The following is a 17,362-nucleotide window of genomic DNA, read 5'->3' as shown; positions in this document are numbered from 1 at the left end:
GGGGGGCAGAGGTAGATGATAAAGAGTGAGCTGATTGAGTGCCTTAAAGCTTATGGTGAGGAGTTTTTGTTTGATGTAGAGATGGATGGGCAACCATTAGAGGTATTTGAGGAGGGGGGAGGTGTGCGCAGAACTGTTAGAAAAATGATCCAGGAAGCCGAGTGAAGTATGAATTGGAGGTGGGGAGAGGCTAGAGACAGGGCTGATCCGATAGAGGTGGGATATGACAAATGCTTGCATCAGCGTGGTAGCAGTTTGGATGGAGAGAAAGATGCAGATTCTAGAGATGCTGTGAAGGTGGAACCTACAGGATTTGGCGGCAGACTGAATATGCGGGTTGAATGAGAGGGATGAGCTGAGGATAATGCCATGGTTAGGAACTCATGAGACAGGGTGGTTTGTTTAGAGATGTTCTGAAGTCGGGAGAAAACACAAAATTGCAGAACTCAGAGGAAGGAGCTGGAGAGGTAGACTTGAGAGTCATACGTGTAAAGATGGTAGTTGCAGCTGTGGGAGCAGATAAGCTCCTCAAGGGAAAGGGTGTATGTGGAGAATAAAAGGGGATCCAGAAATAAACCTTGAGGGACCCTCACAGAGGGTGGGGGGGGTGGGCAGAGGAGCCAATAAGACAGACCAAGAAGGAGCGGGCACAGAGGTAGGAGGAGAACCAAGAGAAAACTGTCAATGAAGCTGGTTAAATAGCATTTCCAGGAGAAGCGGGTGGTCTCCAATGCTGCTGAGTTGGAGTTGAGTCTGATCAATTTGGCATAGGACAGGTCATTGGTAACTTTGGAGAGAGCAGCTTCAGTGGAGTAGAGGGGGGAGAAGCCAAATTGCAGGGGATGGAGGTAGTGGGTTTATTATTATTATGCATTTGCCATGTTCTCAGCACTGAGGTAGATACAAGTTTAATCAGGTTGGGCACAATCCCTGTCCAACATGGGGCTCACAATCTAAAAGTAAACGACTCAATCAGTGATATTTATTGAGCACTTACTGGGCAGAGCATTGTACCAAGCTGTTGAGGGAGCACACTACCAGAGTTGGTAGACATGATCCCTGACTTCGAGGAGTTTAACAATCTAGGATTTGGAAAGGACAAAGAGTCAGAGCCAACCATCTTGAGGTTTTTTGCATAATCGGAGAATTTTACTACAGAAGGATGTTGGAGAAATTTAATAGCTTTGGCAGGGAGATTGAGGGAAAGGATTGTTTTACTAATTACATTGGCAGAAGCAGCCTGGGCTAGTGGAAAGAGCATGGGCCTGGGAGGACCTGGGTTTTAATCCTGGCTCTGCCAATTGCTTGCTGTGTGATCTTGGGTGAGTCACTTTACTTCTCTTGTACCTCACTTTCCTCAACGGTAAAATGGGGATTCAATACCTGTTCTCCCTCCTACTTAAATTGTGAACCCCATATGGGACAGGGACTGCCTGACCTAATTAACTTGTACTTACCCCAACACTTAGATGTCAATGTGACACACAGTAAGTGCTTAACAAATACCAAAAAAAAAAAAAAATGAACAGTAGTGGCTTGAAGGTGCTAATTGATTGGGGTGAGTTGAAACTATTTGCTAATTTGCACCCACCCCAGGGGGTCTGTGTGCTTGGGCTGGGAAAGGCAGCAGAAAGGCTCACACAGTGATCTCTTGTGGAAGTTATCTGAAGTGCTGGTCAGTAGAGATTTCTGGGTGGTGAGGTGCTAGAATGGTGTCATATTCCCATCCGAGTATAGTCAGTTCTGGTGTAATGTTACAGCAGTGTTTTCATTATGTATCTTGGCTGGAATTCTGTTGAGCTGTCTTTTGCTTTTTACCTCTTTGGGTGCTCCTTCTCAGTCTTTTTTGCCCTCTCTTCCTCTGCCTCCCATTCCCTTACTGTGAGTGTTCCTCAAAGCTGTTCTGAATCCCTTCTCTTCCTGCTTTACATTCACCCCCTTGGGAGGGTCATCTGTCCCCACAGTTTCAACTATCACCTCTATGTGGGTGGATCCCAAATCTACCTCACTAACCTCACTTGCTTTCCTCCAGGACATTTCCCCAAATGCCCCAAACAGAATAACTCTTCCCTCTCAATTCCCCATCTCTACTTAGCTTCCTGTCAGTTGACAATGCTACCTTCCTCCTTTGTCTCTGAAGGCTGCAACCGTGTCAATATCTCCGACTCCCTTCACTCTCTCAACTCCCGTATTCAGTCAGAAACTACTTTAAAGCTTTAAAGTATTCAATCAACTCCCCACCTTCTACTTTACCTCACTATGACTAAGCCTGCACACTTAGCTTCTCTACCTACTCGCTGTACCTTGAAATTGTCCATCACACCACCAACCCCTTGCCCAAATCCTCCCTCTGGCCTGGACTCCATCCCCTTTCATATATGACAGACCACCGCTCTCCCCACTTTGAAAACCTTATTAAAATCATATCTCTTCCGAAAGGGTTTCCCTGACTAAGCCCTCATTTCCCTCCTGACAATGCCCTCACTTCCCCTTTTCGCCCTCCTTTCTGCATCGCCTGTGCACTTGGATCTGTACTCCTTAAATACCTCACCTTCAGCTCCACAGTACAGATAAATTATTTTTAATTTAATGTCTGTCTCCCTCTCTAGACTGTAAGCTCCTTGTGGGTAGGGGATATGTCTGCCAACTCTGTTGTATTCTCTCCCAAGTGCTCAGTACAGGGTTCTGCACACAGTAGGTGCTTAATACATACCATTGATTGCTAAATGTTGTCACTTTTTCCACCACATTTCCAGAATCTCCCCTTTTCTCTACATCCAAATGACCACCAAGCTGGTCCAGACACTTGTCTTTTATACCAGCTTGATTACTGCATCAGCAGCTTCTTCACTGCTCCCCCTGCCTACATTCTTTTCCCTTTCTACTCCATTCTTCATTCAATCGTATTTATGGAGCTCTTACTATGTGCAGAGCACTGTACTAAGCATGTGGAATGTACGATTCAGCAATAGAGACAATCCCATCTGTCCACATCATTTTTCTAAAATACTGTTCTGCCTTCTCCCTCCTCAAAAACTTTCAGTGGTTGTCCCTTTCCTGTGTCAAGCAAAAGCTCGTGACAGTTGATTTCAAGGCACTCCATCATCTCCCCCTTATCCATTCTCTTCTCCCACTACACCCCAGCTTGCACTCTTTGTTATTCATTTGAATGTCTGTCGTCCCCTCTAGCCTGTGAGTGCCTTGTGGGCAGGGAATGTCTATTATTACATCATACTCTCCCAAGCACTTAGTACCATGCTCTGCACACAGTAAGTGCTCAATAAATAACATTGCTGGATTTTTACACACCCTATTGAACACTGACTCATGTATTAGTAACTTTTCCTTCCTTTTATCTGTAAATTATTATAGTATTGGTCTCCCCCATAGAGTATAAATTCATTGAGGGCAGGGATTGAGTCTTTTAACTGTTGTATCCTCCCAAGCATTTTAGTACAGAGCTCTGTACACAAATAGTAAATACTATTCATTTATTGAGGAATTAGGGAATGTATTCCCAAAGCTCTGGGAATCAGGAGACTGGGTTTCAGTCCCAGTTCTGCCTGCTGGGGGTAAGCCATTGGCTTTGGGGGTTTCTGACCAAAAAAACTCCTTGGGACATTCCCTGGGGAATTCTGAAATAACTGGCCCAAGTGGGTGGCAAAGACTGCAGTGGCTACCAACACAAGCTCCTTCCAGGTTTATGGTGCCACAGCACATCATTGGCACTATTCAGCGGTCACTCCAAACAGAAAAACCTCCATGTACTCTTTGCAATGTGCTGCATTCCTGCCAGCTCACTCGCTCATCACATTCTGTTCCCCAGGAGGAGCAAGACTGGAAGGAAGAAGAGAGGAGGGTGAGTCTGCATAGCCCACCATCACTATAATCCAGTCCTCCCTGCAACTTCTTGCTCTGAGGGTCAAGGCTCATCCGGTACCCCTGTTGGCAGGCTTTGTCATATTACTGGGGTGTTTTTTCTGATTATTATTATTATGAATCCTTTCACAGTATGAGGCTTCACCTTGTTAAGAGTTGGGTAAAACCCAATGTCATGTAGGTACTGTTTCTCTTGCTTCCATCTGTAGCCCTCACTTCAGTGAAAATATGGATTAAAGTGTTGGTCGTCAAGAGTTTGAAGTCCTAAACGAAGCAAAAGTATCTTCATCCTACAAACACCTATTGGCATAAAAGCAAAGTTGAACATCTGTGGAGCTATATGTGGCATTCCCAAGAGCTGGAAAGACAAATTTCCAATGAAATAGTTGCCATACAGGTGTCGATGTATCAAAAAAAACTGTCCTTTGAAAATGCTTAACTTGATCCTTACCCTCACGTTAAAATAAATGTGAAGCTGAAATTCTGAGGGCAGGGAACAAGGGCACTGTAAGGGGACAGGTTTCAGAGAGTTCTAGAGGCAGGAACCAATTTGATGGGGTGGGGCTGTCTTTGTTTCAGCCCTGATTAGAAACTCTCTGATCTTGTCAAAGATCTGGGAGGCGCAAAGCTGGGAGTCTAACAACCTCATGGAACTGGCCCCTAACTCAATAACACCACCAATTTACTCCTTTTGAGAGGGCACCCATGGCTCACCAAAAAATAATAATAATAATAACGTTGGTATTTAAGCGCTTACTATGTGCAGACCACTGTTCTAAGCACTGGGGTAGATACAGGGTAATCAGGTTGTCCCACGTGAGGCTCACAGTTAATCCCCACTTTACAGATGAGGTAACTGAGGCACAGAGAAGTTAAGTGACTTGCCCACAGTCATACAGCTAAGTGGCAGAGCTGGGATTCGAACCCATGACCTCTGACTCCCAAGCCCGGGCTCTTGCCACTGAGCCACGCTGCTTCTTGTGGCATGTTGCCAGATGTGTGGTACTATCTATTGATAAGCAATATTGATATTACCTTATCTGTCAAGAATAATAATGATGGCATTTGTTAAGTGCTTACTATGTGCAAAGCACTGTTCTAAGCGTTGGGGAGGATACCAGGTAATCATGTTGTCCCACGTGGGGCTCACAGTCTTAGTCCCCATTTTACAGCTGAAGTAACTGAGGCACAGAGAAGTTAAATGACTTGCCCACTGTCACACAGCTGACAAGCAGTGGAGTCAGGATTAGAACCCACGTCCTGACTCCCAACCCCGTGCTCTTTCCACTGAGCCATGCCGCTTCCCTGAATGGGGATGAAGACTGTGAGCCCTATGTGGGCTAGGGACTGTGTCCAACCTGATTACCATGTATATGCCCTAGTGCATAATACAGTGCCCGGCACAGAGTAAGCTATCAACAAAGACCATTAAAAATAAAATTCTACTTTGCCAAGCTTTAAAAAAAATCTTCACACCAACCCATATGCTCCCCTGTTTAGCAACATGGGCCTTCTGCGTGACATAATAGCAAACAGATACAGAAGTTAGGGGGACTAATGTTTTGTGTTTTCTGCTTAGTAAATCTGCGCTGGCATTAGGTTTTATGATCAGTAATGTTCCCTTAAAAATAGTCATCAGCCCGTGTAGATGACGGAGCAGACACCCCCCAATTTCTCAGAAAAGGAACTATTGGTGATTGAATTTGAAGTTTTAGCCATTGATCTCATTAATGGTGGTTGGGATCCAATTAGGTGCTAAAGATCAACTAGCTAATTGAAAAATAAGTAGCATACAGAAATTCTTTTGTGGGGGGAAGAGCTATATTAATAATTACGGTATGTGTTTAGCACTTACTATGTGCAGAGCACCGTTCTAAACGTCGGGGTAGACACAGGGTAATCAGATTGTCCCACATGGGGCTCACATTTTTTAATCCCCATTTTTATGGATGAGGTAACTGAGGCACAGAGAAGTGACTTGCCCAGGGTCACACAGCAGACAAGTGGCAGAGTCAGGATTAGAACCCACTACCTCTGATTCCCAAGCCTGTGCTCTTTCCACTAAGCCACGCTGCTTCCCAACCTTTGTACTACTATTTTGGTTTCCCATTCAAAAACTAAAATGGCAAGATTTTAATAAACTCACCACCATGTGGTCTCCTTAATGGGGCTAGGTTGGATTTTTCTTATACATCAATTCTTTTCCCCACTCAAAATAAGCAATTTTTTGCAAATTAAGTGCTGGTTAGCTCCCTACCATCTATGTAACTATGATTCAGTTGCTCAGTCACTTGACCACCTAATAAAAATTGTGAATTGGGAAGATGACTGTGGGGAAAGTGTTGATATGTCTGTTTATGATGGAACATGAAAACGCAAAGGGAAGAAGGTTGTGGGGAGGGATACTGAGTAACTAGCAGTTTAAAATCAAAATCTCCTTGTTGGAGAAACTGGTTTTATAATTTCATAAATGGGGGTGGAAACTTGCCAGGAAAAGTGGCTTTTATTCCTTTAATCAAGCTTGAGCCATTGAACACCTGAGCTATAAAATACATCTAGGAAGATAAGCAACAGGAAGCCAGCTATTGGCAGAATGCCTCTCACATACCACATGGGGAAAGTTGCACCCTTTGACCCTGGACCAGACTATCATAGTGAAAGCCTGAAACTATTAGCCAGTATCTACTTCACTACAGTCCTGGTTTCTTTTTCTTTAATTTATTATTTAATTTTTCCTCTGCCTTCTTACATTATGGGCTAGGGGCTGTTGAGTTTATCTGTACCATGCCCTGTACACCATAGCCACCTCTATCAATATATATATGGTCATGGGTTCAAATCCTGGCTCTGCCATTTGTCAGCTGTGTGACTGTGGGCAAGTCACTTAACTTCTCTGTGCCTCAGTTACCTTGTCTGTAAAATGGGGATTGACTGTGAGCCTCACCTGGGACAATCTGATTACCCTGTATCTACCCCAGCGCTTAGAACAGTGCTCTGCACATAGTAAGCGCTTAAATACCAACATTATTATATCTAAAATGTATTCAGGCAGCATATTTCCAAAACTGACATCCTGAATTCATCTGTCTGCCTTTAAGAGTTGAAAAGCTTCACTATTTTCAATCCCCCCTACCTTACCCACCAAGTACTTGGGAAACCCTGAACAGATACTGAATATGTATGCATATGAAATAAGCACTCCCCTTGCAAGCAGGGAACATAGCTACCAACTGTTACATTGGACTCTCTCAAGTGTTTAGTATAGTGCACTGCACACAGAAAGCACTCAAATATGATTGATTAATTGATGTACATGCTGAAAGGGCCCACTGCTTAAGGAGCAGCCATTAATGTGTGTATTTACAAATATTCAACATTCCATCTCATTCCTGTAGCATACCAGTCCAAATCATGGGGTACTATTCACGTGAAGAAACGGTATTTTGTGTGTAGATCAGTTCCAGCACAGAAATTAGTGTCACATGACAAAATTGCTCATAGGAATTATAAATTAATAGATCAACTCCAAATTTTCAAGAAACTTCCAAAAACTTTATTTTCAACCAGTTCAGTGAAATAACTCCCTGCATCAGAAAAAGTAGGTCACATACCAAATATAAAGATGCTGTACCTCTTAATTTCCCCATTCAAATGACAACTTTGAGATGTTTAAAGTGCAGGTGGCTGCATCAATATGCTCATCTTGAGACTTGTGAAACACTCATTGGATTTCCATGGCATTAATCTTTCCTTAACCTCTTTCTCCTTTTATAGTTTCTTCTTCCTCCCCTTCCCAGATGCCACCCATGCCTCCCACCCAACCCCTATCTCAGCCTTTTTCCTCATCTTCCAGCTCCCATGGATTTCATTCTTTTTTAGTCCCTTGCTCTTTACAGACCCAACCCTCTTTCTGCCTGCCTCTGCACTTCCTAGTGAGAATGAGCCTCACCCTCTATTATTATGTAAGATTCTTAACCACCTGAATCCTCTATTTTTGGTAGTTCATCTTGATGGGATCTTTTCATATTTGATGACTTACCTCCTTAGCATTTAACTGACCCTGCTACTTCAAGCAGATTTTCCTTGTCTTTAGTGGTACTTAAGTCTTCCCATACGAAGTAATGTTCTAACACTACAGTTATTTAAATCTCACAGGTAAGTATTCAACAGTAGGGAAACCTATGCAGAAGGAACTTGAATATGTATGACTTTCCCATCTTTTATTTCTCCTTCAGATATTTGATGCTTGCATTTCCAAAGGGATCATTGCCATAAAAATTAGCCTCCAGTATTCATAAAGATTTGTAAAAACTATGCACAAAAAAATACGATATTTTGGAAGGTAGTGGGTCTATACAAATAACAGTTAAAAAAAAGTAACCACTACCACTACACATTAACATACTATAATCAAGTAAAAATATACTACAACTATAACTTGTAAAATAAAAGCAATTTTCAGTTTCCTAAAGGATCAGCACACTTACTGGGTATATAGCTTTAATACTGCACAAATACAATCCAGCAAGAATGTTCAATTACTTTTAAAACAAAGATATAAAGGGATTGCTCTCCCTCAAAACAATTTTTTAAACATCAAAACCTATGCTTATAAAAATTATTTAAAACTTTCAGCAATCTAAATATTTCAAATGCAAAACTGGTACAATCCTCTCTTCAAAATGTACTTTAAACTCCAGTTTCGTCACTTTCAACGTTGGTGTCCTGTGATGACTTTTCAGGCTCCTCTTCATCAGATGTCCTAGAGGGAAAAGGTAAGTGATTAGCACTGTAAAGAAAATTTTCAATAAAGTATGCCCATTCAAGCCAAATTATCTTAACATCTAGATAAAAATGAAAAGCAAAAACTCACTCTCATGCTGGTTACTGCTTCTACTGTACAATTTCCTATAGATTACGTGGGATTGGGCCCAATCCAGATCCAATCATCGAGGAAATGTTTCAACAGGTAACCTCTCCCTTCCCCAGTCTATTTTGGACTCTCCTCTTTCCTTCTGCCTTCCACCTTCCTCAAGCCCTGTTCAGGCTCCCGCATGTTCCCAACAAACATGAAATCAACTAAAAAGATGCAAGCAACTAAACTAAAAACTGTCTGGATAAACTAGAGATCCAGATAGTAGGGGGCTGAACAAATGAGTTGCAACCTAACAAGCAAATATTTATCTACATCCACAATGGCTTAAGAATCTCCAATTTTTTCAAAATTCATTTTTCAGCTTTAAGAATCCTTCTCCACCCCCCCAAAAGAATGATGGGTTGAAGCAGGTTAAAAAGTATATTTTCTCTGGCCATTAGAACCTTGGCATTTTTATAACCCTAAAATTAACTTTAAAAACATAATACAGTTTAAATTCTGGCATTTCGTTGCTTTTTAAGGTTGCTTTAGTATTTTAAACGATTCCCGTTGATTTCCATAGAATGCAATAAGGATCTAATACCTATGAATACTTGTAATATTATTTAATAATAATAATAAAGGAATTTCATAAGTACTCTGTACAAAGCATTGTTCTAAGCACTAGGGTAGATACAAGGTTATCATGTTGGATACAGTTCCTTGTTCCCCTTGCATGTCTATCTTCCATCAAACTCTATTCAGAGATACTTCAACATAAAGTCACACATAGGCCTTATCTTGTTTTCCCAATTTAAAGTTTATCTGAAATAGATGAAATCAAACCAAACTGTTCCAGGGGTTAGACCACGATACATTACTGAAAAAATAACTTAAGGAGATAGTCAACAGGAGTGGAATGCTATTCAGTATTTGTAACCACAAATCAACCCTCACTTTTTATTAGGGCTGACTTCATGCTTATCTTTGCTTTCGTCGGTGCTGTCGCCATTATGTTGTGGAGGGTTGTCTTGAGCATCCGGACCTCCGTTTGTCTTTGAACCTTTGAAAAGTTTATGAGTAAAAGCCATCAGAAAATACTCAAAGTACCGAACTCATTCAACATGTTCACAAGTCAAAGGTTTTTTCTAACAGCCTAGAGTTCCTCATCTTCCACAAAGGAATTATGGAGAAGGGCCATATGGTGTTCTTGCCACTGATCCCTGCACCCACAGAGTGGGCCATCTAGAGTTTGCCAAACAAGGCCCTCAACAGCAAACCCCCACACTAATAATAGTATTAACTACTAAATTAGTTGGGTATTAGGTATTCTGCACTGAACTACAGCTCCAAAATTATATCTAGGAAAATTCAATGGGCAGTTTTAAATTCACAGATATAATGGTTCAACCTGCAATAAATGGTACAAATAACCTCTTATAATTATTCCCCACCCTATTACCACATACCTGTTTGTTCCTTTTCTGGCTTTTTATTTGGGCCCTTCTTCCCCTGTTCTTTGGTTTTGTTTGCTTCTTCATGTTGTTTCTGTTCAGCAAGTGATTTGTTCAGCACTTGTGTAATAACAGAATCTCCTTCACCAACCAAAAACATGTTCTTGAATTTGTTGTACAACATTGTGGACTTCTCCATGATAACCTGACTAACTTTGAACCGCCGAATCTGGAGTTGGGGAGTGGAATAGATGACAAATGGCAGATAACATCACTGAATTTGTAATGTAGGGTTTAAAAACAATTTGGGGGGGTAAATGCTTTTTACATGACTACAAAAGTTAAAGCATATCTACAGGAAAACACATCTGGGCACATTTCCCCTTAAATTGTACCAGGTATTCACTTTTCTTGATGGAAACCATGTGTATAGACTTACTTTTTTCAGGGTTGTAATCATCTCTGTGTGTTTCTGGGCTTGTTGCATTGTGACTTGAAGTGAAGCAAGTTCATCCAGAGCCTCAATACATCTGTTCACATCCTTCGTAAAACACCACAACAATTTCAGCATATTCAATCATTTCCAAAACATGGGATTTTGAAATCTAAAGCAATTTAGTCTTATATAGGAATGATGAAATAATTGAATACTAAGCAAAGTGTTTAAAAAATTTAAACTAGCTCTTAATTATACAAAATCAAGATAGACCCACAAGTTGAACACGCTAGAAATATAGATCATTGCCTTCATATTCAAATAAGACGCCACTGACTGTAGTTTTGTGTGTGTGTGTGTGTGTGTGTGAGAGAGAGAGAGAGAAAGAGAGAGAGAGAGAGAGAGAGAGAGAGAGGGAAAAAAAGGTACAGAAGATGTGAGACACTTACAAGGTTATCAATTTTGAGTGAATTTTTAATTTCAGCGTGTATCCTTTGAAGTCGAGAGTCCATTGATGTTTCTAAAAATTTTAAAAAATTGAAAGGCACAGTGAATATTGTTCGAGGCAGTAATATTTCAGTATAAGCACATCAACACAGACTACTGAATGAGTCAAGAATTGGTTTTCTTCTGTCATTTACTGGAGTAATTTTGCCAAAGACACAAAACTTCTAAAAATAGTAATGAGTACTTCTGGAAAGTTAAAGGTGATATAAGTATAACTACGGGACACTGGCTGTGGGTCTTTAACCCATTTTGCAGGTCAAAACAGATTAAACTTGAGTAAGCAACCAAATTTACTACTTGGTCCAACAATGTGATGATATAACTTATCTCTGACCATCAGTGCAGCAGGTCACAGAAATGCCTTCATTGCACGATTGTCACCTAAAAGTGGCGAGGGAGAAAAAAGCCACTTCTCTCGCCTTTTTTCTCTACTATGAATATGGCCATACTGGTTATTTCTTATTAGAGATGGTAATGAATGGTTCAATTCTATTAACAGGTGTTATCAATTGGTGTTATACTTTAAGCACCGTCTATTGTGCAAAGTGCTATTCGAAACATGAGCACTCTGATCCTTGCTCTCCAAGACACTGCATATTTGTTTTGAAATTAAAATTGACCATTGATTGATTTTTCCCCATGCTTCCACAACCCAACACATCAGAATAGAAAAAAAATTAACATTTTTGTGTACCTGTGATTTATTTACATTACCCTTTTACCTTGAACTCCTATCATATTTCACTCATACTTAGCTACACTGTTCAGAATAGGAGGAAAGGGAAGTGGCTTGAGGAAGCATGTTAGGAACTGAAGACATTACAGATATGCAAATACACACAGAGGAGGTTAGAGGTGGAGATGGAGGAAAGCAAAAGGTATGTCAACCTTATTTATTTATTTTTTAACATGTTCTACATTAGGCTATGCCCCCTTTACTGAAACTTGAGGGAGAAACTTGAGAGGTGTGTTTACCTAAAACAAAGGTATGCAAAGCAGCTGTATTCAGATAGCCAAAAATACACTTGGAGTTTTGAGCACCACGATACTAAAGAACAAAAGAGTAGATTCTAAACCAGTTATTCCTCACCTAAATCTAACCTGTGTTCATCTGTCCTACTAAAGAAAATATTACAGTATGACTGCAATAATGAGCATTATTAAAATCACTAACCTCGCTTCTTCTCCACTTTCTTAACTTCCGGTTTCTTGCTTTCATCTTTATTCTGCCTATTAAAATGTTAACACAAACATTTTACAAAATTGCAAATTCAGTAAACAGGTTACTCAAAAACAACAGGTCTATTGCTTCGGATAATAAATACTTAGCAGCCATAAAACTATAACAAGTAATACAACAATGAATAATTCCAGTGAATCAAAAACAAACTTTTCAGAGAAATTTTCAGAAAAGACCTAACTCATACCAAACTGACCAGTTTGTATATCTGATTAGTCTTGCATCCATATTGCAATAAAACATTTTCAAAGCATAACTTCAACTACAGCTATTATTTCACCCTCCACTGACATAAAATCCGTTTCATTTATTCCCAGTGACCTTCTGACATTGATTTTATGGTTTAGTGTCACTAGGATTTTATCCAGATAACTGCAAACTAAAAAAGCAAAAATCTAGCATTTTTCCCATGGGATTAAATTCCTTGCTATTTGTAGCACTCTCCAAAAAGAACACCTCAAAGAATGGTATGATATATTTATATTCAATTGGCTTAAAGCCCTTATTTTTCTTCCCTTCATCAAATCAAAGTATAAATTCCAACCTTAACCTTCAAAATAATCACAAAGAGCTCCTAACCACTTAAATTTTCTTCAAAGGGATGTCCAAATAAATTTAATTTTGAATCCAAGGGATCTGTTTATTTCATGCCTCAATTTAAGAAATCTTCTGTTGGATCAGAAATGATTCAGGCTCAGTACTGTCCCTAAAAGTGGCAGTAAATGATACATAGAGGAACAGGGCATTAGTTACCACCCTTTCCCCCCCACCTCCCATTGACATCAACACTCAGAGCATGGACAAAAGCATCAATGCATCTTTTCCCTCTAATAACATCATGAAGCTACCATCTATGTACCCATTCTTAAGCCTTCTAATATTCATTCTTTTGAGGGAAAATTAATCAAGTTGAGTGGGGGAGGCTTAAGAGCCTTATATTGAATGTATAAGATTATTGGGAAACTCTTCTTCATCAGTTATATAGAGTTCACAAATATAAAACGTGGAAGTCAGATTTTAAAAAGGAAGATCTGCTTTGTCCCTTACACTGCAACTTAGTACATATGTCTAGGAACAAGGCTTGACTTTTTTTTTTTAAGTTAAAAAGCTTTAAAGTTAGCTATAACCTAAGACTTTGGTCCCAAAAATCATGATAAAGTGTAAATTATGCATCATACTTGATATTTCACAAATATGCACTTTTATTGTGCATTTAAATAATAACAATGGCATTTAAGTGCTTACTATGTGCAAAGCACTGTTCTAAGCGCTGGCACGGATACAAGGTGATCAGGTTGTCCCATGTGGGGCTCAGAGTCTTAATCCCCATTTTGCAGATGGAGTAACTGAGGCACAGAGCGCGCAAGTCACACAACTGACAAGTGGCTGAGCTGGGATTTGAACCCGTGACCTCTGACTCCCAAGCCCGTGCTCTTTGCACTGAGCCACGCTGCTTCTCTAAAAATTATTTTAAAATTGTGGGGAAAGTAATTAATATTTGAATATTTTCTCTACCACCATGAAAATTCAAAGATATGCATCAATTGAAATACACAACAAAAATACCTAAAGTTTTTCTTAAAAAAAACACCTTTATTTTAAAATTTTATTACATTGTCATTTATACAAGTCTACTACTTCATCTCATGATTTAAACACTAAAACACTGATATTTAAAGCAAACAAAAAAAAAACCCACAGGAGGGCACAATTCATCCATCCTGTGCTGCTCCACTTCAGTCCCCAGATTCAAAGCAATTAATCTTTTCATTATATAAATCAAATTGAGAATATACAACCACCATTTTTCCTCATCTTCAATCCAAGTTCGTAGCTTGCTCATAGCTTTCACAGACAGAATTTCATTTTTAAGGAATCATGGTCCACCTTAATGTTTAGTGTTTATCTTAATGGAAAAATGCATCATCATACTGTTCAACACAATAAAAATAGCACTTAAAAGTCCTTTAAAAATATCTTTGATTTCTTTAACCAAAGTCATCCATCAGGGGATTAAGAAAAAAAAAACAAAACACTCAGTCCTCTGATTCTGCCTCAAGATCTTCTTGTGTGCTCCACTTGTATTCTTTCTTTCCAGTAACTCGCTTAATGCTTTGGGCCCAAAATATGTTTTTTTTTATTGTAGATTACATGATGTTTGGCTGGGAATACAATACAATAGAACTTTATTTTGCATAATGCCTTTGATACAAGCTGCATATGAAACACTTTTCAGAGATAAAATAATTGTATTACAGAGTTGTTCATTAATAAAGAAAAGGAGTGAGTCACAATACATAGTATTTTCTCCTGCCCAAAGCAGGAGGCACAGAAGGCTGAAGGGGTGGGGGTGGGGGGGAGTTAGGCTGTAAATTTACTGACTGATTTAATCATTTTAAATGTTTCATTGTTGGGGTACAACAAATATAAAAAAAAAAATCTACCCTCAAAATCAAGTCAAAGAAAAATACTTAAGCCATTATCACTCTGAAAAAAATTTTGTAGTATGGACAACTTTCAAATGGTCCTTCAAATAACCACTAGCCATTATGTGCCCCATGCACATGATTAAACAAAAATGGGAGGGATAAAAGAAAAAAAATAGAAAGGTGAGAATAACAGAGTAATATAGCACAGGCCTGGGAGTAAGAGGGGCCTGGGTTCTAATCCTGACTACCACTCATCTGCTGTGACCTTGGACAAATCACTTAACTTCTCCGTGCCTCAGTTACCTCATCTGTAGAATAAAGATTAACATCGTGAGCCTCATGCGGGACAGGGGCCATGCCCAACTTGATCAGCTTGCACCTACCCCAGTGCTTAGTAAAGTGCCTGGCACATAGTAATAACAAACACCATTAAAAAAAGATGTAAAGAAATGTCAATGAGGTAAAAAATCAAAAAGGAAATGAGAGGAATACGAAGCCCTAAATAGGTTCCACTTATCATAAAAAAAGCTTTACCAATTTCCTTCAGGAAGCAGCACGGCCTAGTGGAAAGAGCATGGGCCTGGGAGTCAGAGGACCTGGATTCTAATCCCAGCTCCGCTACCTGCCTTTTGTGTGACTTCAGGAAAGTCGCAACTTCTCTGGACTTCAATTTCCTCATTTATAAATGGGAATTCAATACCTGTTCTCCCTCCTACTTAGACTGTGAGCCCCAAGTGAGGCAGGGACTGGGCCCGACTTCATTAACTTATATAAATAGTGCTTAGAACAGTGCTTGACACATAGAAAGCGCTTAACAAATACTATAATCACCATCCTTCAGTTTATGGATTTCTGAATATACTCCAATGCTGACCTACTGGCTATATGTTGATCTCATCTAAGCTCGCTGCCAACCTCTGGCCCATGTCCTGTTGCTTGTCTGGAATGCCCTCCGACAATCAGTCTCCCCACCTTCAAAGCCTTATTAAAGGCACATCTCCTCCAAGAGGCCTTCTCTGACTAAGCCCTCATTTCCTCTTCTCCCACTCCCTCTGCATGGCCCTTGTGCTTAGATTTGCTTCTTTTTTCACCACCCCCTCAGCCCCATAGCACTGATGTACATAACTGTAATTTATTTATACTAACGTCTGCCTCTAGACTGGAAGCTCACTGTGGGCAGGGAACATGTCAACCAACTCTGTTATACTGTACTCTCCCAAACTTTTAGTACAGTGCTCTGCACGCAGTAAGCGCTCAATAAATACAATTGGTTGCTTGATACTTTTAAACAGCCCTAAAGGCTATTATAGTTGAGACTGAAGAACCCTGAACAGTATGAGTACTTAAAATTACAAAAATGGGTCAAAATAATCGTCAGGTATTCTGGATAAGGAAAAAAATGAGAATTTGCCATAAAAGAATGGAACAGCATTTGGAAACAGGAGAAACTCAAGGATAAGGGAAAAATGAATGCTGTAAAGACTCCCAAGTCTTTTAGCACGTCACTGGTTTTATTTGTGTGTAACAGTTATCAAAGAAATATGAATAAGAACTCTAAAAAACACTAGAGCGTGGCTCAGTGGAAAGAGCACGGGCTTTGGAGTCAGGGCTCATGAGTTCGAATCCCAGCTCTGCCACTTGTTGGCTGTGTGACTGTGGGCAAGTCACTTCACTTCTCTGCGCCTCAGTTCCTTCATCTGTAAAATGGGGATTAAGACTGTGAGCCCCACGTGGGACAACCTGATTCCCCTATGTCTACCCCAGCGCTTAGAACAGTGCTCGGCACATAGTAAGCGCTTAACAAATACCAACAATTATAATCTATTTCTGTGGAAAATATACAATGGTAACATCCAAGAGATGTTTGTAAAAGCCTCTGAACATGACATTTGCAATTTCTTTTGTCTACTGGAAAATCTCACTTACTCACTTTTTGCACTCTGTACCCCGATGGGAATTATGACTTACAGGGTTGAGAGAGTGTGAAAGACATTGCACAAACCATAAGCACTATAATCAATTCCTTCAATCATTCAACAGAAGATTCCGTTTTCACTACAAATTCTAAAATGTTGTTGCTCAACTGTGGTACCGACTAATTTAGCACCTAGAGGCAGAGACTTCTAAAATCAAACTGGTGAAAAAACATCCATGTCGGTATGTTATTCCTTCCTCTCCCCATCCATCACACCCCTACCATTTACTGGAACCTGAACAATTCTGACAAGAGTGCATTCACACATATATATCCTATCTCCTACATATGCCCAATTACTGGGCTTACAAGCGCACACTAAGTCATTTGAAGTCTTAGTAGGGTGCGAGTAAGCGGAATCCACATCCAATAACAGGATCAGGCAGGCTAAAAATCAGCATGTTCATCTGTCAGACATATAGGATAGGGACTGGGTGAGGAGAGTAGGGAAAACTTATTTTACCAGTTCAATCAAAATGTTGATCAGCACTGGAATTCCTACAAGGCTTAGCCAGTGCCAATTCAAGTAAGCCAGCAAAGACATAAAGTTGTCATGTCAGTAGTAACTTCAGTTTTCCTTTCATTCA

At 40.0% G+C, this 17,362-nt stretch overlaps 1 protein-coding gene across 2 annotated transcripts in view; it reads right to left on the bottom strand.

The window, feature by feature from the left end:
* Positions 1-7,409: 7,409 nt before the first annotated feature.
* Positions 7,410-17,362, bottom strand: part of PSIP1 (PC4 and SFRS1 interacting protein 1) — a 43,877-nt gene continuing 33,924 nt past the window's right edge. Inside the window, exons 11-16 of one of the 2 annotated variants that reach the window (XM_029055008.2) lie at positions 12,306-12,361; positions 11,074-11,144; positions 10,628-10,729; positions 10,204-10,417; positions 9,692-9,797; positions 7,410-8,641 (exon numbers count right to left, since the gene is read on the bottom strand). In XM_029055008.2, the coding sequence (XP_028910841.1) occupies positions 8,569-8,641; positions 9,692-9,797; positions 10,204-10,417; positions 10,628-10,729; positions 11,074-11,144; positions 12,306-12,361 (622 nt within the window). In that variant the 3' untranslated portion in view covers positions 7,410-8,568. Of the gene's footprint in view, positions 8,642-9,691; positions 9,798-10,203; positions 10,418-10,627; positions 10,730-11,073; positions 11,145-12,305; positions 12,362-13,953; positions 14,534-17,362 lie in introns of those variants that run through there. The other variant, XM_029055009.2, reaches the window with a different exon arrangement.

The sequence above is a fragment of the Ornithorhynchus anatinus genome, chromosome X5 (genome assembly GCF_004115215.2).
Source record: "Ornithorhynchus anatinus isolate Pmale09 chromosome X5, mOrnAna1.pri.v4, whole genome shotgun sequence".
In the NCBI taxonomy this organism is placed as follows: Eukaryota; Metazoa; Chordata; class Mammalia; order Monotremata; family Ornithorhynchidae; genus Ornithorhynchus; species Ornithorhynchus anatinus.
Note: the sequence above shows the minus strand (reverse complement) of the source record. Positions and strands in the feature narration are given on the sequence as shown.